At 41.3% G+C, this 21716-nt stretch overlaps 1 protein-coding gene across 1 annotated transcript; it reads right to left on the reverse strand.

The window, feature by feature from the left end:
• Positions 1-4828: 4828 nt before the first annotated feature.
• LOC135932557 (neural cell adhesion molecule 2-like) lies at positions 4829-13592 on the reverse strand. The gene is made up of 4 exons (XM_065470040.1): positions 13529-13592; positions 12623-12958; positions 10945-11277; positions 4829-4872 (listed from the first exon to the last, which is right to left on the reverse strand). Exons 1-4 carry the CDS (start codon positions 13590-13592, stop codon positions 4829-4831), a joined length of 777 nt encoding a protein of 258 aa, XP_065326112.1.
• Between the last annotated feature and the right edge of the window lie 8124 nt (positions 13593-21716).

Here is a 21716-nt window from a genome sequence, read left to right on the forward strand (position 1 = left end):
ATGATTACAAAGTTGCCATGAGAGATTATGTTTGTCCTGTGACAAAGTATTTGAAGAGGGGTCACTGAATAGTTGATTATGAAAATGGTGTGATCATATACCATGGCTTTCACAGTCACCAGATCTCAACCAAGACTATCTGGGTAAATTTGACTGACGTAACAGATAGATAAAAGCTCTGTTAGTGTTTCAGAGTCCATTCCAGTAAACACTGAAGCTCTTGCGGAGACATGTGTTGTACAAATACGTCATGAACTTGTGTTTGCCACCTGCTCGTACATGCTGCTTTCTTTGCTTCTGTTATGCTTCGACATATTTGTGTCTTCTAAACCTGTTGGCAGAGAATGCTATTTTTGTGTAACTTGCCCTTCGGACTATACAGGGAGTGCAGAATTATTAGGCAAGTTGTATTTTTGAGGAATAATTTTATTATTGAACAACAACCATGTTCTCAATGAACCCAAAAAACTCATTAACATCAAAGCTGAATGTTTTTGGAAGTAGTTTTTAGTTTGTTTTTAGTTTTAGCTATTTTAGGGGGATATCTGTGTGTGCAGGTGACTATTACTGTGCATAATTATTAGGCAACTTAACAAAAAACAAATATATACCCATTTCAATTATTTATTTTTACCAGTGAAACCAATATAACATCTCCACATTCACAAATATACATTTCTGACATTCAAAAACAAAACAAAAACAAATCAGCGACCAATATAGCCACCTTTCTTTGCAAGGACACTCAAAAGCCTGCCATCCATGGATTCTGTCAGTGTTTTGATCTGTTCACCATCAACATTGCGTGCAGCAGCAACCACAGCCTCCCAGACACTGTTCAGAGAGGTGTACTGTTTTCCCTCCTTGTAAATCTCACATTTGATGATGGAGCACAGGTTCTCAATGGGGTTCAGATCAGGTGAACAAGGAGGCCATGTCATTAGTTTTTCTTCTTTTATACCCTTTCTTGCCAGCCACGCTGTGGAGTACTTGGACACGTGTGATGGAGCATTGTCCTGCATGAAAATCATGTTTTTCTTGAAGGATGCAGACTTCTTCCTGTACCACTGCTTGAAGAAGGTGTCTTCCAGAAACTGGCAGTAGGACTGGGAGTTGAGCTTGACTCCATCCTCAACCCGAAAAGGCCCCACAAGCTCATCTTTGATGATACCAGCCCAAACCAGTACTCCACCTCCACCTTGCTGGCGTCTGAGTGGGACTGGAGCTCTCTGCCCTTTACCAATCCAGCCACGGGGCCATCAATCTGGCCCATCAAGACTCACTCTCATTTCATCAGTCCATAAAACCTTAGAAAAATCAGTCTTGAGATATTGCTTGGCCCAGTCTTGACGTTTCAGCTTGTGTGTCTTGTTCAGTGGTGGTCGTCTTTCAGCCTTTCTTACCTTGGCCATGTCTCTGAGTATTGCACACCTTGTGCTTTTGGGCACTCCAGTGATGTTGCAGCTCTGAAATATGGCCAAACTGGTGGCAAGTGGCATCTTGGCAGCTGCACGCTTGACTTTTCTCAGTTCATGGGCAGTTATTTTGTGCCTTGGTTTTTCCACACGCTTCTTGCGACCCTGTTGACTATTTTGAATGAAACGCTTGATTGTTCGATGATCACGCTTCAGAAGCTTTGCAATTTTAAGACTGCTGCATCCCTCTGCAAGATATCTCACTATTTTTGACTTTTCTGAGCCTGTCAAGTCCTTCTTTTGACCCATTTTGGCAAAAGAAAGGAAGTTGCCTAATAATTATGTGCACCTGATATAGGGTGTTGATGTCATTAGACCACACCCCTTCTCATTACAGAGATGTACATCACCTAATATGCTTAATTGGTAGTAGGCTTTCGAGCCTATACAGCTTGGAGTAAGACAACATGCATGAAGAGGATGATGTGGACAAAATACTCATTTGCCTAATAATTCTGCACTCCCTGTACAGTATTCATGCGCCACATGGTGGCAGTCAAGTCAAAATAAACTTTATTGTCATCTCTGCTATACACAGTACAGGGAGATGAGACGAAGAGGGTCCTGTTACATCAGAGCAAAAAACCCAAACAATAAATATAAGAAGAGTAGGAAAACAAATATACACTTTAGCAGTAGGGGTAAAAATGTAAAGTAAGATGCTTAAAATGACCTTGAAGTGATTTAAAGTGACCAGTGTAGCAGCTTGTATGGACATGAGCAGAATTCCTGAGATTAGGGATTGAGGATTGTGGATTAAGGATTGGGGGTTGTCCATAGAGCAGCGTGTGCATTACAAATGCAGTGGAGTGTGGAGTGCAATAGAGACAAAGGAAGAAGGAATAAATTTAATACTGTTTCTGTCCTGGCCTTCGTGTCTACCCAGCTGGTAGGCTGGCTACATGTGTTTTGTGTTCTCTCTCTCTCTCTCTCCTTCACCGCTCTACCTGGCCGGAGCGCTCTTGGACACACACCTGTTCGCGATTAGTTTTCATTACCTGTCCACTTCTTGAGGCCCAATCGCAGAGCTTCTCATTGCTGGATGATTATGCGAGACACGTTAGTGATCCTCTCAGCTCCTGTGAAACCTTTGCTTGTGTATTTTTGGTGACTTTGTGTAATTTCCCTCTCCTGTATGATAGTTTCCTCCCCCCCGGACCTGTGACCTTCCTGCTGTATGGACGTGTGTGAGTTTGGATGTGGAGACGAGAACAAGTGCGAGAGAGCTTCCCCCTTGGACTTTTGGGAACCCTGGACTTCCTGCTATAGACCATGACAGTTTCATATCTCCTCTCTTAAATTTTCTGGACTCAAAAGAGCCGCACACATCCACATTTTGCATATTCATACAGCTAAACAGGACATCTTTGCATGTTGAACACAAACACACATCCTGATTACTAATGTTGATGAAATATTTACATTTTTATGCTTTCTTTCTTGGCAGTATCTTATCTCTGTGCTTGATCCTGTTGTACATTTGGTGTCATATTTCACAAAAGAAAAACTTTAATGTTGTTTTATAGAAATGGACAGTGTTGGGAAGGTTTTACATTAGGACATTAGGTAAAGCTGCAATCTTTGCAGCGATCTCATATAGAAAACTATTCCGCGCGTATATAAAACAGGTCCTCTGGCTAATAAGTCGGGTTTGTGTCGGATCAGCCGTAAGAACAACACAGAAAGGTCTGCTTTAACTGCATCACTCTGCTCAACTTCGATGTTTGTTGGTGTCTTTGCACACAAAGATGTAACAATTTTCTGTAAATGTGAACAGGATTTTATGTGAAGGAGACACGAGGCTAGGTGGATACTTAACATCTGTAATCCAGCTGTGACAGAGACAAAGAAGTGTAATGTGTGTGTCAGTGTGATGTGTTGTAGTGTCAGGAGTCAGTATAAAGCTACAAAGCTTTTTGTTCAGTGGATACAAACAGCTGTAGCTCCATAAAGGCAGCATGCAGAGACTCACAGTGTCTTATAATGAGAGGCTGATTGTGCTTGTTACACACACACATTAAGTGCATGTGTGTTCTCACTATGTGTAATGGTGGTCGGTAATAAACAAGTCCTCAGCAAGGAATAAGTGCCTCTTTAATGAATGCAGCACATAAAGGTACATAGTGGATGTAGCAAGTTCGCCAACTAAATTATCTTAACTCTATTTTTCTCAACAGCATTTTTCTCCACTTTTTTATGACACCACCCTCGCAATATGGTATATAACATTACAGGACACAACACTATGATTGGCTGCTGTAGAAGTGAACAGTTGTACTTTGACTTTTAACCTCACTGCTCAACATCATCATTTTAGAGTGGAGCAGAGCTGACCTGGGAGATGAACATGTTCTTGTTTAGTGTGATGAGCACTTTGATCTGGAAGGGAAGCATCCATCTTCTAAGAAGCGGTGTTCTGAGAAACCGTCGTACTTTGGCAAATCGTCCTACCCGTATTATAATTTGACAGTGACTTCTGACTAAACCTACCCCTAACCATAACAATATTGATGGTGGGTTAAAAAAAATGAAGTAAATTTGGGTTTTGTGTTGTGCGCATGTGCAGCGTATGCACAGAAACAACGGGTAGGATGGTTTGTGAGGTAGTATGGATTCCCAGAACACCGGGTTGGATCTGCAGGACAGACAGATGAAGGATGGAGACGTGTCTTTGATTCTGAAGGATGTGACGATTATTTGTTCCTGTGCTGCCATGATTAGCGCCTCTGTGCTGTCTTTCAGTCCAGCTTTGTCCGGCAACTGGTAGGATTTCTGGATGTCAGTCACTTCTTGTATCTGCTGGTGGTACAAACCGTGAAGAAACCTGTCCTTCCATGATGATTTCTCAGTACTCACGCTAGTCTCTGAAAGTTTTGCTACTGGCCTCTTAATGGTTCCCATTTGCCTGTGGCATATCTCTCTCTCTCTCTCACACACACACACACACACACACACACACACACACACACACACTGAAGGATGCTTGTGCTGTTTATAGTCTGTGGTTGTGGTTTAATGTTTGTTTCTGCTATGAAGGCACGTGTCTGACGGTTCGCCACAACCAAACCAGAACTCAAATTCTCCATCAGACGTCTTTGTGAAACCCACAGAACCACATGAGGAAAACATCTGAGACTAAAAGTTTATTAATCCTGCAGAGAAACTGCTGTGGGAACAAAAGACAACAAACATCAAGTCAATGAACTGACTTCCTGTAAGTAGTTCTGGGTCATCAGAGTCTAATTCAGTGATAAAAAGACATTAAACATATAACATGTGGATGTCCTCTGGTCTGAGGTGCTGGAGGACCAGTTAGAGACCAGTAGCTGGACGTCAGTGGTTGGACTGGTGGACTACTTCAGTGAAGAGTAGACGACGTCTGGCTCTGGTTTAAAGTCTGAACACAAACACACACAGTTCAAACAACAGGAAACATGATTACAAGCTTTGTAGTTCAATCAAGACCTCCAATCTCCACCTCTCTGCATCACACACAGTCCCAGTTCAGACTTTACTGGGAACCAGCTCAGATACAAATCACAGAGCTTCCATACTGCTCACACTTTAACTGCATGTTGAAATCACATTGGGTGTGATTCAGAGTTCGGAGCTGTGCCTGCACTGCTGCTTTAATTAGAAAATCGACTGTATTCTATAAATGATTCTATAAATATAACATCTAGAGTCTGTTGGATTTAGGTCAGGTGACCAATGTGGGCCAGTCAGTGGTGTCAGTTCCTTCATTCTCTTAGATTTAGTGTTGCCACATGAGGCCTGGCATTGTGGTGCATCAGGAGGAACCCAGGATCCACTGCACCAGAGTAGTGTCTGATAACAGGTCGAGGATTTCATTCTGAATCCTAATGGCAGTGTTGTTGCCAAGCCTGGAGAGGTCTGTGCTTACCTCCATGGTTATGGGTCAGTAACCATCACTGACCCATCACTAAACTAGTCATGCTGAATTATTTTAAAGGCAGCATAAAGTTCTCCACGTCTCATTAGACCTGTGCTCAGACTGAACCTGCTCTCAAGCAGGGTGACAGAGGTGGACCTGCCAACTGTAGTATCAGAATCAGAAAGCCAAATGCAAAACTAGTAAAACATGAGAAGGGAAACATGTCAGTAACCTCCAGCTGTAAAATCATTCCTGTTTTGAGGGTTGTCTCACTGTTGTCTCTAAAATGCACCTGTTGAGATAAAAATGAATCTTGCTCTTCACAGATTCTGTGCTTATGGGTGAAAGACCTTTTACAACCCTGTCCAGCTGTCCTACTGTTACTGCCTTTCTCCTGAAATCTCCTCCACCTAGTGACCCCCCCCCCCCCCCCCCCCCACCACCACCTCCTGGTGGTGGTGGTGGTGGTGGGGGGGGGGGATTTCAGCTGTACCTGGGCCTCCTTTTTCTGATGGTTGTTTGTCTTCAGTTTTCACTGCTGAGTAGATCACAGCTGAATCAGTCTCTGTACAATAAACACATTAAAATTATTTCAACAGTGCTGTGATATTTTTACACTACAGTCATGGAGACATTTCATTCTGTTCTTTTATGCTTTTTAAAAACATAAAATTTTGTGTTTTCATAAACTGCAGCAGCTTTTCACAGTTTTTTTTAATCTTCACACCTCTGCTGTGAAACACACTGAGCACAAAGAAATCAGGATGTTTCCGAGAAAAATAAGAAGGGCGACCACAGAGCTGCACACTGATGCACTTTTACCACAGAGCAAACATGCATGACCAGTGTTATCAGCCAAACCCAAACACACTGCAGCAAGAAGCTCCATCAGTGTCAGACTAACTCGAGTCAAACAGAAGCTGCTGTGTTTTACATGCAGATCAAGTTTATAAGAATAAAAAGTCACTGATGGATGTAAAGGACATTTTATCTGTTCAGTCTCTTCATGTGTCTCATGTTCACATGTTCCATATCTTAACTGTGTGTACCGACAAACACGCATGTGTGGGCCTCGTCTGAGCTCTGACATTTATGGCTCAGTCACAGCTGAATGTGATGTCATCCAACAACAAACACCTGCTGTAGAGCTGCAACAAAGTCCTTCTAGAAGCAAATCCACCCACTCTGTCTACACAGCTGTGGACACAATTTAAACACTGAGGCTGATCAAGCAAAGAAATGGAAACATTTCACACTGAAGAAACTGAACTTTCCTAATTCCTGTGATCTTTGACCTGTTTATTTATTATCTTTACCCAAATGATTAGAGCAGAACTTAAAATCTATAAGCTGTAAAAACTTTAAATTTGAAGACTGAAATGAGACCCAGGAAGTGGTCAAAGGAAGAGGGTGATATACTGTCTGAAGCAGTTAGAAGACAATGCTATTGGACCAAGTGTGTTTGCTTTTGGAAATGTGTCTTAATTCCACCTACTTCACATACAAGGGTCAGTACTACAGGCAGGAACATGGGTGTGCCGTGGGCTCCCCAGTTTCACCCATCGTGGGTAACTTGCATATGGAAGACGTGGAAAAGAGGGCTTTGTTATCGTACGCTGAAACACCACCAAGTCATTGGTTCAGATATGTGGATGAAAATCAAATCTCGGGATGTACTACATTTCACGGATCACATTAACTCGGTTTACCGACACATCAAATTCACCAGGGAGGATATGAAAAGTGGCAGGTTAGCCTTCTTAGACTGTGAGATTTCCATCAGTAATGGGGGACATCTAAAAGCTGACGTGTACCGTAAACCTACACATACGGATCAGTATTTAAGGTTTGACTCTCATCATCCACTGGAGCACAAACTGGGTGTCATCAGGACGCTACAACACAGACCGAACACCATCCCCACAGACACAGCGGCCAGGGAGACAGAAGAACATCACATCAAGAAGGCCCTGAGTAAATGTGGTTATCCCAGCTGGACTTTTGTCAAAGCTGAGAAGGCGCCAAAAGAAAGCTCCAGCTGATCCATCTCTGAATCGAGGAGGGGGGCCTAAGGGTACATCTGTCACCATCTTACAATGCTGTGATTGCAGCCGTTCCCCAACTCTCTAGGAATGGTACTCAAGGCCATTGATCAGTGGTTGTTGATCAATGTTCCCTCTAATTTTTCACGTGTCTGAGCGAACACACAAACCTCCTGAGCGATCCCTTGGACCACTGTGAGCAACAGCAGATGTGTGCACTGTGGTCACACCAGCATTGAATCCATCAAAGTTACATGGTTTATTAAAATAATCAAATCACAGCATTTATATTTATGTTAGACTACTTTTAATTAACTGCTTTAGCCCACTTACAATGAAAACTTAAAAAAATCTTGTTCATGACCTGTGTAGTATGTTAACACTATTGGAAGTAAAAATAACTTTAACTCCAATTTTGAAAACACAACTTTTTTTATTTTATTTTATTTTTTTTAATAAAGCTCTGACTTGAGTATGAGTCTGTGGTCTGGGAGAGAGTCCTGTAACTCTCTGTCTGCAAAATACAGTATATAATGACCAATGTTGGGCAATTAATTATATAGTTACTTCTTCAAAAGAGATACTGAGTTTTGCAAACAACAAAGTTTTTTGCAGCTGTTTACCTAAAAATGCAGCCAATGCGTTTTTTTTTTTTATTAAACATTTCAAACTATTTACAGAACAATCAGCTGTTCTGCATCAAATTTGATGCCACACAAACTATTTGTGTCACTCCAAAATATAATTTCTGTCCACTATGAGATAAAGTAGAACAGCCTGATACCTGCAGGCCTGACAACAGGAAATAAAGTTAAAGTTACAAAATAAAGTTTTCAGATATTTTCAGGCGAGAATTAAGCTGTGTAAACTTCAAATATCTGCTCGGTTTATCAAGACATCACTTATCTGCTAAAGTGCTCCGACGTTTTCGGAGACGTCTGTTACCCACCAGCTTGATAGCTAGCCGGAAGGTTTCAAGGGTCACTAGAGCCGGCGAGAAGAGCGAACTCCCGGCACATCATTTTCAAACCCCCGGCGGTCTTTGGCTACTCAGGTTAAACATGATATATAAGTCACTTAGATAACTTAAAAATGTTATATTTTAGATAGCAAGGAGCAGACAGCTGAGTTTATTAAACTCCACTGAGACAATCTGCACATTTCATTAAAAGTTTAAAATATCATCTTGTCTTTATTTTTAGTTAGCACATACCTTAAACACTATAAGCTGTAAGCTAATGATAGTTATATAAGAGCAGATGCATGCTGGTGCAATAAACTGTACGTTGTACGTCCAATGGATGCATGATCTGATTAGCTGACTAATCGCAAAAATAATCGGTGACTAGTCGAATATCAAAATAATCGTTTGTGGCAGCCCTACTCCACATCAGCCACGCCGCTTTGCTAGCTAAAACACCGGTGTCGTCACATAAGAATGCTGTCATAGCCTGTCAACGATATTGATTAGCTGCGTATATACAAATGTGAATCGCATTATTGGCTGGACCAGCCAGTCACAGGTCACTTACTGACTCACACTGCAAAACAGAATGAATTGTTAACCTATTTTTATTTCAATTCAGGTTAGATTTTTTTTTGTGCGTAATGCAGATTTTCTGTGCGCAGAGACCGTGCCAGCAGTGCGCGATTGCGCACGAGCACAGCTTAGAGGGAACATTGGTCATGAGTTTGCATACTAATGATGAAGAACTGACATCACAGCTTATTGTTCATTCAGTGGTGCTAGTTTCAATCATTATGTTTATAAGGTTGGAGACACCTGCAGTCAGCTGAGACTGAAGAAGTCACTTGGATGAGTGACGAAATGTTTCTCCCACGGAAAACGCTACGTCCAGATGAACAGAATCAACTTTTGGGATCTACTCAATGTGGTTACTTGAATTATTTTCCAGGGAACTTAGTTCTTGGTGCTAACAGTGAATCTCAAGGTCAAATGCTTAGCCAACCTAGGTGCTCATGCTTTCAAAGGCTAGTGTATTGTAGCAAAGGTTGAAGGGGATACATTATAAAACAGGTAATATAACGTTTTTACTGATTTTCACACTTGGTGTGATTTTGACATGATTTTGTTCTTGGTATATTTCATCAAACATAACATGAACATGATATATTAAAGACTGTGTGTCAGACTGCTGACAGACAAACTGAACTGATTACTTACTCCCTCTCTTAAACACGAGAAAAGGAAAAGACACAAACCTCTCTCTCTGATTTGTTTGACTGGAGGTTGTTGATGATTTGATGCTTTCACAACAATGTATGTGATGCTACTGGTGATGTCATCTTCTCCATCTGCTGAAATGAGTTAAAATAAACACTTTTATGATTTAAGAATCTAAATTATGACCACAGAATGGAAACAAAATACCACAATGAATAAAAACGAATATGTACAAACCTTCAAGTTTCCTGTGAACACATCGTCTCACCAAAGGAACCAGTAACACCAGTAGAACCACAACATAGACTGACCCAACAGGCAACAGCACAGAGAGAAGAGGAGGAAGAGTGGATGTAGGTGGAGGTGTGGTTGTGTGTTTGTCTAAAATAAAGCAAACACAGTCATTAAGTTGTCGTCACATTGTGATGTTGAAAGCTGCAGAAACATAGACAGGTGAGTGTGTCACCTGTGACAGTGATCCAGCTGTTAGTGAGGGGAGGGGCTGTGTGTCTGTGAGGGTGTGTCTCAGCTGGAGGAGCCAAAGATGACATGATGGTGTCCACATTGTTGGAAATGAAGATCTGATCAAATATTCATTTAATATTGATTTATTTTGAGAACCAGTGTGAGACTGTTTCTATTTTCAGTGACTAACAGAGAACCTGAGTGTAACTGTGATCAGATGAAGTGTGAGGTTGTGAGAAAGTCTCTGACTGCATTCATAGATGTGTCCTTTCAGCTGCTCTGATCCAACCTTTGGTCTCTAAGGAAGAGGCTTCAGGGAGATGTTTGCTACGTTGGACTGTAGGACCATCAGAAATGTGTGCAGTAACAAAACAGGCAGCACTGAAAGGAGCTCTAAGTGTTTGTGTTGTTCAATGATTTGTGCACAACAACAAAAATGGGACCTCTCTCATCCATCAGTCATCATGTGGACATTTTTCTGACACACTTTGAAGCTGATGGACGTTTTGTGTCTGCACTAAGTATGTTTTAAGCAGCTTTGGCACCGGCAGGATTCACTTTCACAGACTCACAACCACCAGCTTCACCCCTCCCCTCCCCCTCCAGCTGTAGGCTTTAACATTGAGTTTCCCCACACATGTTTACAGACGAGTTAGAGAGCAAGAGAAGAAGAGACTGATTCATAAATGTCTTTGTTTCTGCTCTAACCTTACCCGAACAATGCTGCTCTACAACTCTAGACTACCAGCCACAAAGACAACAGCTGGAGAAACATCTGTCTACCTCTGACATCCACCAGCTCATCCACACAACACACAAACATCAACAACCAGGAAGCAGCTTCACCTCTGATCACACACACACTCAACTCTACTCACTCACCTGGAGGATCAACATGAAGGTAGATGCTGCTCTTATTCCATCGCCATGTTTCTTCCATGAAGACACCACACTCGTATGTTCCAGTGTCATTAATCGTCACATCCTTCAGAATCGAAGACACGTCTCCATCCTTCATCTGTCTGTCCTGCAGATCCACCCGGTTCTTAAAAGATGGATGCTGGGTGGCTGGATCAAAGTGACCGTCACGGTACAAAAGCACATATTTATCTCTCAGGTCAGCTCTGCTCCACTTTACAGCTATGATCTTGTTGTTTGGAGCTCGACATGTCAGAGTGACGTCCTGTCCAGACTCAGCTGTGATGATTTTCTGCTCTGAAAGAGGAAACAACACAGAGCAGAGAGGTTAAAGGTCAAAGTACAATTATGATCAGAATGACTGACTTTAAATATTTTGTTTCCTTTGACATTTGAGTTTTTAGTCATGTTGGATTTAATGAACCTCTGAACATCCAGCAGGTCACCAGTGACCCACTGAGGGGGAATTTTAGCCTCATGCTAAACATGCAAAGTGTCAGAAACTACAAGATGTTAGCTTCCACAGAACAACAACATGTGCTGATAATAAGTGAACATAATGTGTGAGAGAAAGCAGCCTCTCATTATAAGACACTGTGAGTCTCTGCATGCTGCCTTTATGGAGCTACAGCTGTTTGTATCCACTGAACAAAAAGCTTTGTAGCTGTATACTGACTCCTGACACTACAACACATCACACTGACACACACATTACACTTCTTTGTGTCTGTCACAGCTGGATTACAGATGTTAAGCGTCCACCCGGCCTCGTGTCTCCTTCATATGCACAAACATAATCAATATTAAAATTACTACCAGGAAAATATTACTAACATGTAAACCAGGCTTATAGTCTTCATCTTAGATATAAACACCATTTGGTTCATACCAGTTAACTTTCTCCTGTCAAGCAGAATGAAACTGTTACAGCAGACATCTCTGTGATGTTATTGCTGCTGATCCAACACTTAGAAATCTTTGAGTGTGAGGTTGTGAGAAAGTCTCTGACTGCATTCATAGATGTGTCCTTTCAGCTGCTCTGATCCAACCTTTGGTCTCTAAGGAAGAGGCTTCAGGGAGATGTTTGCTACGTTGGACTGTAGGACCATCAGAAATGTGTGCAGTAACAAAACAGGCAGCACTGAAAGGAGCTCTAAGTGTTTGTGTTGTTCAATGATTTGTGCACAACAACAAAAATGGGACCTCTCTCATCCATCAGTCATCATGTGGACATTTTTCTGACACACTTTGAAGCTGATGGACGTTTTGTGTCTGCACTAAGTACGTTTTCAGCAGCTATGGCACCGGCAGGATTCACTTTCACAGACTCACAACCACCAGCTTCACCCCTCCCCTCCCCCTCCAGCTGTAGGCTTTAACATTGAGTTTCCCCACACATGTTTACAGACGAGTTAGAGAGCAAGAGAAGAAGAGACTGATTCATAAATGTCTTTGTTTCTGCTCTAACCTTACCCAAACAATGCTGCTCTACAACTCTAGACTACCAGCCACAAAGACAACAGCTGGAGAAACATCTGTCTACCTCTGACATCCACCAGCTCATCCATACAACAAACTAACATCAACAACCAGGAAGCAGCTTCACCTCTGATCACACACACACTCAACTCTACTCACTCACCTGGAGGAACAACATGAAGGTAGATGATGGTGACAAGATCCCATGAGTGCATTTCTTCCATGAAGACACGGCATTCGTATATTCCAGCATCATTAATCGTCACATTCTTCAGAATCAAAGACACGTTTCCATCCTTCATCTGTCTGTCCTGCAGATCCACCCAGTTCTTAAAAGATGGATGCTGGTTGGCTGGAACAAACTGCTCATCCTGGTACAAAAGCACATTTTCATCTCCCAGGTCAGCTCTGCTCCACTTTACAACTGTGATGTTGTTGTTTGGAGCTCGACATGTCAGAGTGACGTTCTGTCCAGACTTTGCTGTGATGATTTTCTGGTCTGAAAGAGGAAACAACACAGAGCAGAGAGGTTAAAGGTCAAAGTACAATTATGATCAGAATGATTGACTTTAAATATTTTGTTTATTTCCTTTGACATTTGAGTTTTTAGTCATGTTGGATTTAATGAACCTCTGAACATCCAGCAGGTCACCAGTGACCCACTGAGGGGGAATTTTAGCCTCATGCTAAACATGCAAAGTGTCAGAAACTACAAGATGTTAGCTTCCACAGAACAACAACATGTGCTGATAATAAGTGAACATAATGTGTGAGAGAAAGCAGCCTCTCATTATAAGACACTGAGTCTCTGCATGCTGCCTTTATGGAGCTACAGCTGTTTGTATACACTGAACAAAAAGCTTTGTAGCTGTATACTGACTCCTGACACTACAACACATCACACTGACACACACATTACACTTCTTTGTCTCTGTCACAGCTGGATTACAGATGTTTCCACCCAGCCTCGTGTCTCCTTCACACACACAGACAAACTGAATCCAGATGAAAATAATCCTCCTGTACTTCTTATTATCTCAGAGAGAAACTTGGTTTAGTTCAATCTCACCTGCAGAGATGAAGACAAGGACAAACAGCAAAGTGCAGCAGAGCAGCGCAGTGCCAGCAGCCATCTCTGTGTCAGTATTTGTGCTGATCCGACTCTTAGTTTGTTCTAAATGTCTGAGTCTGTCGCTGTTTTCAGTCAATAACAGAGCCTGACTGTAAATACTGACTACATCAGATTACATTTAAGCTTGAAATAAAGCTGAAACTCTGCTTTGACAAACCACGGACTCTGTGGTTTGTGGTGCACTCAACAACCACTCCGAGCTCTGCTGACGTCAGTACGTGGTTAAGTGTGTTTTCAGCAGTAAAGTTGAAAACAGGAGTGTTTGCTCCTTATCAGTATGGAGGCTTTCATGCATCAGTAGAAATACAGACATACATCTTGTTGTTGTGCTGAAAGCTGCTGCAGCACATTCATGGACAGAGTCTGCTCACTGCTCCGTCTGTGGCTTTTTCAGCGAGTCACAAATACACAACAGTGCTGCACACATTCAAAGACTCACACTTTCACCACTGTTTACTGTTATCAGGGTAACTGCTTTTTTACAGCGACTGCTTGGATCTGGTTAGACACACAGATGTGTTCCAGATGTTGTTTAGAGATAACCGACATTTTCCTTGGACATCACCGAGCTGCTGAGCTGCATACATCCTGTTCTTTCTGCTGCTGTTTAACACCTGCTGCTGATTTAGCAAAAGTACAGAAGCAGCTCCGTGTAGGGTTAAATACCTGGAACTTCTTTTTATAATATTTTATAATAATTTCAATTGAGAAGTGAAAATGTGTTCAGGGGTAGATTGTGAGATTTTTCTTTAAGTGGCAAAGCCATTGTTGTTTACACATATGAAAGTGTTACATCCTGTAATATGTATTATAATACATGGTTAAAACGATTCAAATGCAGTAAGTATACACATTTCATATAAATATAATCTATAACTTTATTTACTTTAACCCAGATAATAAAAGATTTCAGTTCCATAGAAAATGTGAATTTTGCGTTTTATGCACTGTATAGCCTGTATAATAAATAAATATGTAGCCCATTAAGTACAAAATCCAGAAATCTACATGACCACTTTTTAAAATCCCCTCTTGTTTAGCTGACATGTCAGCGCCCTCCAGAGGCCAAGAAACATAAGACTCATACAGGTCTGATTCCAACTCACATATGCATGTTTTTACATGTGCATGTAGAAAATCATCTTCTTGACACACTGTTGATAATGATGGATTTAAACTGAAAAGCAAAATGCAAACAAAACCGAAAGGAGAGAAAGACTAAACAACTAAAACCTAAACTGGGAAAAACTGAAAAACAAGAATAAAGAAAATAATGTGGACCATGCATCATCAAAACCTGAACATGGGAAATGCAGTGAATAACACGCAGACAATCCAGCAACCAAAGAAGAAGACAAAGGGCTTGAATACACAGAGGGATAAGGAGGGAATGAGACACAGGGGGAGAGCTGAGCTGGGAGAAATCACATACAAGGAGACAGGAGGAAGCAAAAGTGAAAACACTAACACAGCACACGAGACTGTCAAGTCTCTGTCAAGTCAATCCTAGATATTAGATTGCTATGAACTGGTGGTAGTGTGGACTTGAGGCAGCCAGGTATCCCAGAGTGCATTTCAGATCACAAGCAGCAATGGTGGCGATGCTCTAAACTGTAAATAAAGTCTTGAAATACCCAGTTTTTCTGTCACAACTTATACTTTTAATAATGTTTAAGCTGCAAATGTAGTACTGTAATCTTTACATGTTTGGTCAGGTTGTTAACATAGAACATGTTTGCAAAAGTGCTCCGATGTTTTTGGAGATGTCACTAGATCTGCTAACAGTTAGCTGACAGAGTGTACCGAGCTGTTTTTAACTGTTTTTTACGTTAGCCAGTTAGATTTGTGTGTTCCAGATGTTGCATCTGCAGATTCTCATTTGCTGCTGATTCAGGAAATGCCCATGTTACCTGGTGATAGTCACAGTTTAACGTGGGCAGCTGCAGCTCGGTATAACGTAATGTCTGCGCAATATTGTGCACAAGAAAACCTGCTTTGTTTCCTGAGCGCAGAGCTGCTGGAGCTTGTGTTTCATTCAGAGTGACTGACCTGTGTTAAAGATGACAAACGTGATTTAAAAAGAGGAGATGGACACTGAGAAAACTACAGAGCACTCGAACCACGAACCCAACACTGGACTTAATTCACTCAGCTTCTGTCTGTCAGGTCATGTTTACTTCACCGTTTTATTTACAACTGAGCAAATCAGATTAAAGTCAAGTTTAATAACTGCATAGTTGTGCTGAAGTTTAATGTCTCACTGGAGCACATGTTAGACTGATCAATTCATTTTTCTTTATTATCTGGTGTTCATATGTGTTAGACTTTGTTAAGCATTAATTTTGAACTAAAACTAAGATTAAATAAGTAAATGTGTCAATAATTTATTAAAATTTTAAATGAATGAATAACACAAATAAAATGAATTAAAGCCTTCCAACGGGACATGCAGCCTCCAGCTCCAGTTCCTCCCAGTGTTACTGGAGGCCAAGGTAATGCCATCCAGAGTAAGAATCTGGTTAGATACCATATTTCTAAGATTTTCATGGCCGACTACAATAACCTCAGTTTATCTTCATTTAGAAGCAGAAAATTAGAGGTCATCCAGGTCTTTATGTCTTTAAGACATGTGTGTTATCTAGCTAACTTGAACTAACATGAGTGAGTTGTTAAATCTTTAAATGGCATTTGTAGAATTTGCCCACTTCCTCTCACCCACCAGTGAAAGCAGAGGGGAGGGAGAGAATCCTGTGCATGCACAGAAATGAAGAGCTGGCAGAAAATGGACCCTGGAACAAATGCTCATCCTCTGAAAACTATGAGGTCTGCAAATTTTTTCACTGTCAGTAGCAGTCATTTGCACTGAACCAAATAATCCTAAAAATGTTTTCAAACCTTAAACCTATGAAGGCCAAAACGTGCTGGTCAAGCAACAAAGTTGTTCTTCATATTACTAAAATGTTGGAGCTTGTGCCTCTTCAGATGTTTGCTCTTCTTTGTGCTACTTGCAAATAGCCTGCAAATGCCAGAAACCTCAGTCCTGTTTCCACAGCTTTATTACATCATCCTGGTAGAAAATTATTTTTCAGTATCAAATCAGGCCACCAGGGGGCGGAGCGGTACCAGAAGGTCAGTCATGAGTAATATCCAACCTCTCTTCTTCCTCACAGCTCGTCTGATTGTGAGTCCCAACAGCTCTAATTTCTCTGAGGGAGATGTTGTGACTGTAATCTGTGAGGAGGACCAAAGGCTTCCTGTTCTGTCTCTGAGGAGAAACACGAGCAAACTGCAGAGGACTAAGTGTGGAGATGGGTGGGGACAACCAACTGGTCAATCATGTTTGATTAGTACGCTGGTGCCTCACAACACTGGAGTGTACTGGTGTGAGTCCAGTAACGGTGTCATCAGTAACCTGGTTAATATCACAGTCACTGGTAAGCTGATCACTCTGACTTTACTTCTTATTTCATCCACAAATTGAGCTGAACAGCTGAGATTCTCTGTGCTGTTCTTCACTCATCACCTGCCTGACAGAGTGATGAAGGAGTGTACTTCCCTCCCTGGGTGCTTCTTAATGTGTGAGGATATTCTCCATTACTGAGGGAAGACTGGTTTCCTTATTTAGATCTAAGCTCTGAATTATCTTGCATGTCTTGTGGCTCCCAAATGGCTCTTAATTTATTATCATCTGTAGCCTCATACTTTAGCTTTACTTGGCAAATGTCAGTGCTTTGTGTGTTGATAAACCCTTTTGCATGTAGTGTTTTTATGAAAAGCCTTTTAATTGCCTAATTCTGTGCTTTTGTTCTGTTACACAAGCATGTTTTATATTTTAATCAAACCTTCATAATTAATCAAACCTGCACTGTAAACTAATCCACAGAACAGAAACAAACTAAACTCAGCAGCCAAACAGTTTGTCCTCAGTGTAGGTTGACATTCAGAAAAATCAAATCCCTCAGCTTGGATGGGCTGATGTGGTTTCTCCTTAGTCTCCGCCCTGTTTTGAGAAGACTCTCCGAAGGAACAGATGTTTCCACAATGCACAGTCTCCCCTCCATCACCTTCAACAGGTATGGAAAGACTGTGGCCTCGGCCTGCCACCAGCTCTTTCCACCACCATCAGTTTCTGAGTCTGCACCATTACTGTCAGTTGGTGTTGGGCTGTCACTCGCTGAAGACCTTTGCAAAGTTGGAGCATTTTGGAGGCTGTGACATAGCTGAAGGAGAGAAACTGCAACTTTTAGAATTTGATATTTTTATTATTAGTAGTAGTAGTAGTATTATCATCATGTGGCGTACAGCTTTTTTCAATTCAGTTTAGTCAATCATATGTGTTGTTTTTGCTGTTCGTGACTGAATAGTAATAAAAAAAAAGCAACTGTCCTAGTTACGTATCTGCATTTGTCTCCACAGTCACCTCATAAGGTTGCAGGATGGTGCAGACCAATGTTCCCTCTAAGCTGCGCACGTGCGCAATTGCGCACTGCTGGCACGGTCTCTGCGCACAGAAAATCTGCGTTGCGCACAAAAAAAATTAACCTGAATTGAAATTAAAATTAATACTTTAACAATTCTGTTTTGCAGTGTTAGTCAGTAAGTGACTGGCTGCTCCCATATTGTATTAGAACGATGCCTCCTTATCCCATAGTCCAGCCAATAATGCGATTTACATTCGTATATATGCAGCTAATCAACGTGGTTGACAGGCTATGACAGCGTCCTTATGTGCCGACACTGACGGTCTTTTAGCTGGCAAAGCGGCGTGGCTGATGTGGAGTGAAGCCACGTTAATGACAACGTGTACAACTATTGGAGATGTGAGCAGGACAGACGGAACAACTGACGGGAAAAGTGTGGACTTTATACCAGTTTTTAAATTGTGTTGATAGGCCACGTAAAACCAGAGTTATGATAAAAATATCTGCAATGTTTGGTTTCTTCCTGAATACTGTCGTTGTTTATATTTACTGCGGGAAGAAACGGTAAAAACGGCGTTTTATAAGGAAAACGCTCAAAAGCACTCTCCACTTGTGAGCAAAAACAAACTCCACCCCCTCCCTTTACTATTCGTCCAAAAATGTACCATGTCGACCAATCAAAAAATGATATGGCAACGTGACATCTAGTTGTTAAGAAACGGGAGGAAGTTTTAGGAGTGACGGCGGTGTTTTGAGATGTGAGAGATTTGAGACGTTTAGCACAAATCTTGTGTAGTTAGTGTGTAGTGTAGTCAATAGTTTTGTTGTGTGTGTCAGAACAATGACGCGACTGCTGAATGTTACAGGTGTTACAGGAGTGATACATCTCCTGTTGTCAGGCCTGCAGGTATCAGGCTGTTGTTCTCCTTCATCTCATAGTGGACAGAAATTATTTTTTGGAGTGGCACAAATAATTTGTTTGGCATCAAATTTGATGCAGAACAGCTGATTGTTCTGTAAATAGTTTGAAATGTTTATTTAAAAATGCCTTGACTGCATTTAAAAAAATAGCTGCAAAAATCTTTGTTGTTTGCCAAACTGAGTTACTTTTTTGAAGAAGTAACTATATAATTAATTGCCCAGCATTGGTCATTATATACTATATTTTGCAGACAGAGAGTTACTGGACTCTCCCCCAGACCACAGACTCAGACTACAAGTCAGAGCTTTATTTAAAAAAAAGAAAGAAAGAAAAGAAAGTTGTGTTTTCAAAATTGGAGTTCAAGTTATTTTTTACTTCCAATAGTGTTAACATACTACACAGGCCAATGACTAGATTTTTTTTACATTTTCATTGTAAGTGGGCTAAAGCAGTTAATTAAAAGTAGTCTAACATAAATGTAAGTACTGTAATTTGATTATTTTAATACACCTTGTAACTTGGATAGATTAGATGCCGGCGCGACCACAGTGCACACGTCTGATGTCGCTCACAGTGGTCCAAGGGATCGCTCAGGGAGTTTGTGTGTTCGCTCAGACACGTGAAAAATTAGAGGGAACATTGGTGCAGACAGCACAGCTAATCTCTTATCATCAGGTTTAATGTATGCAACAGACATGGGTGGTGGGTCCACTTCAGAATTTTTAATTCTTGAAAACAATCAAACTCTTATTAGCTCTTCTACCAAGTTTTCTGCAGTGTGTCTGTCAATCAGCTAAGAGGCCATCTTGTAATTTTCAATAAAGTGGAAGATCTAAAGGTCCAGCAGTCAATTGTCAGACACACTGGTGGAGCTTTTTTCACCCTGTCTTGTCATAATGGACGTTCTGTGTCTATAGATTTAGGATCATTGTTACGAACAGTGTTTTTCTACTAGGTAGAAACGGGTTAAACGTGCACTACTAGTAGATGCTGCAGCAGTTGCTGTTGATGGTTTGGGACCAGACACCCCAGGGTCAGTAGATGTCGAGCCGGCTTGCCCTCTCTCCTTCAACTGCACTGTGGGCAGGTTTGTGGCTGAGCCTGCACTCACTGCTAATTTTATTTTACAGTGAAGTCACTCTGCTCTGCTGTTCCCAATATCTTTCACCCGCAGCCAGATGCTGCTTCGTTTACAGGTGTCAGTCATATTTATGTGTTTTTGTGTTGCACTCACACTCTCCTCCACACTGCTGTCTGTCCTCTCACAGGTATGATGTGCGGAGCGATGCTGAAAAATCAGAACTTCCAATCCCAGCATTTCATGTTGCAGGATCAATTCCATTATTAAAATATCAATATCTAATTTGATTACATTTGTTTTTAATCATAAATATGACAGACAAAAGTAAATTCAGCAATTAGCAGGATGGTCTGCAATACCCTGTTGATAGGAACTACAATCACCACCTCTATGTGCGTGCTACAGCTCTGCAAGAGTGTGAGCCAATGAGAAACCAGAGGCACAAAACCACAAAACACACAATCTGATGTTTGTTTGTAAAGATGTTGTTGATGAGACTTTGTAGAAAGCAGCTGGTCTGAGTGATGTGATCAGAGTGCAGTAGATAATGTCTGACAGCAATTTGAAGAGGAAATGGATTCTGTTCTGTTTTACTCATCACCTACCTGACAGCTGACACCTCACACCTGTTTCTCACCTGCAGGTTACACAGGAGGATCCATTGGACTGAAAGTCAGCCTGTCAGTTCCTGCTGTGCTTCTTGTTGCTGCTGCTGCTGTTTTCTTGATCTAGAGAAAACAGAAACAACAAAAGAATCAGGATCCAGCCTCATGCTGAGCTGCAGCAAAATAAAATGACTGAATCTTTTTAAATCAGCACTCTTGGTCTCCCGCTGGTGATTTCAGCATCGTCAGTGAACCTGGGGAACATGTGATGATGCTGATAACAGAAATCAAAGGTAGTGAACAGCAGACAGGGATCAGATGCAGGTTTCAAACACGTCCAGAATTTGGTTTGGTTTTAACTTTCTGTAAAATAAAACCAAATGTTGTTGTAAATTGGCGCTGTATAAATAAAGTTGAATTGAATTTCTCTCAGAGCTCCAGTTTCTGTTGTCTGTCAGTATTTTATGAGAAATAGTTTGTGTTCACCTTGAATCAATGACCATCAAATAAAACTTTGCCTTTGGATAAAATGAAAACTGTGTTCACACAGAGTCTGTAAATCCACAGGTGAAAATAATATATGTAACGTTCATACAAGTCAATGAGTGATTGAATGTAGGATCATGGAAAAAAAAAATAATGAACTTAATTTTGATTCAAAACTATTCAAGACTTTTATCATTAACTGTCCATTATAACTTAATAAATGTAGAATTTGAAAAATAACAAACCTAAAAAGAAACACTGGGTACAAGATACATGATTACCTGATACGGTGATACTTTTGGTAAACAACCATTTGACTAACACGTCACCTGCTCCTCTCTCTCTCTGCTCCTCTCTCTCTCTCTCTCTCTCTCTCTCTCTCTTTCTGCTCCTCTCTCTCTCTGCTCCTCTCTCTCTCTGCTCCTCTCTCTCTCTCTCTCTCTCTCTCTCTTTCTGCTCCTCTCTCTCTCTCTGCTCCTCTCTCTCTCTCTCTCTCTCTCTCTCTCTCTCTCTCTCTCTCTTTCTGCTCCTCTCTCTCTCTGCTCCTCTCTCTCTCTCTCTCCCTCTCTCTCTTTCTGCTCCTCTCTCTCTCTCTTCCTCTCTCTAAGAT

Source organism: Pelmatolapia mariae, linkage group LG3_W (assembly GCF_036321145.2).
Source record: "Pelmatolapia mariae isolate MD_Pm_ZW linkage group LG3_W, Pm_UMD_F_2, whole genome shotgun sequence".
In the NCBI taxonomy this organism is placed as follows: domain Eukaryota; kingdom Metazoa; phylum Chordata; class Actinopteri; order Cichliformes; family Cichlidae; genus Pelmatolapia; species Pelmatolapia mariae.

Bases quoted from the DNA above. Each gene is read 5' to 3' on its own strand.
- LOC135932557 (XM_065470040.1), bottom strand. From the start codon at position 13,592: ATGGCTGCTGGCACTGCGCTGCTCTGCTGCACTTTGCTGTTTGTCCTT. The intron at 11,278-12,622 runs GTGAGTGAGTAG...TTCCTCTTTCAG, and splicing joins CCTTCATGTTGTTCCTCCAG to AGCAGAAAATCATCACAGCT. The intron at 4,873-10,944 runs GTGAGTGAGTAG...GTTTGTGTTCAG, and splicing joins CCTTCATGTTGATCCTCCAG to ACTTTAAACCAGAGCCAGAC.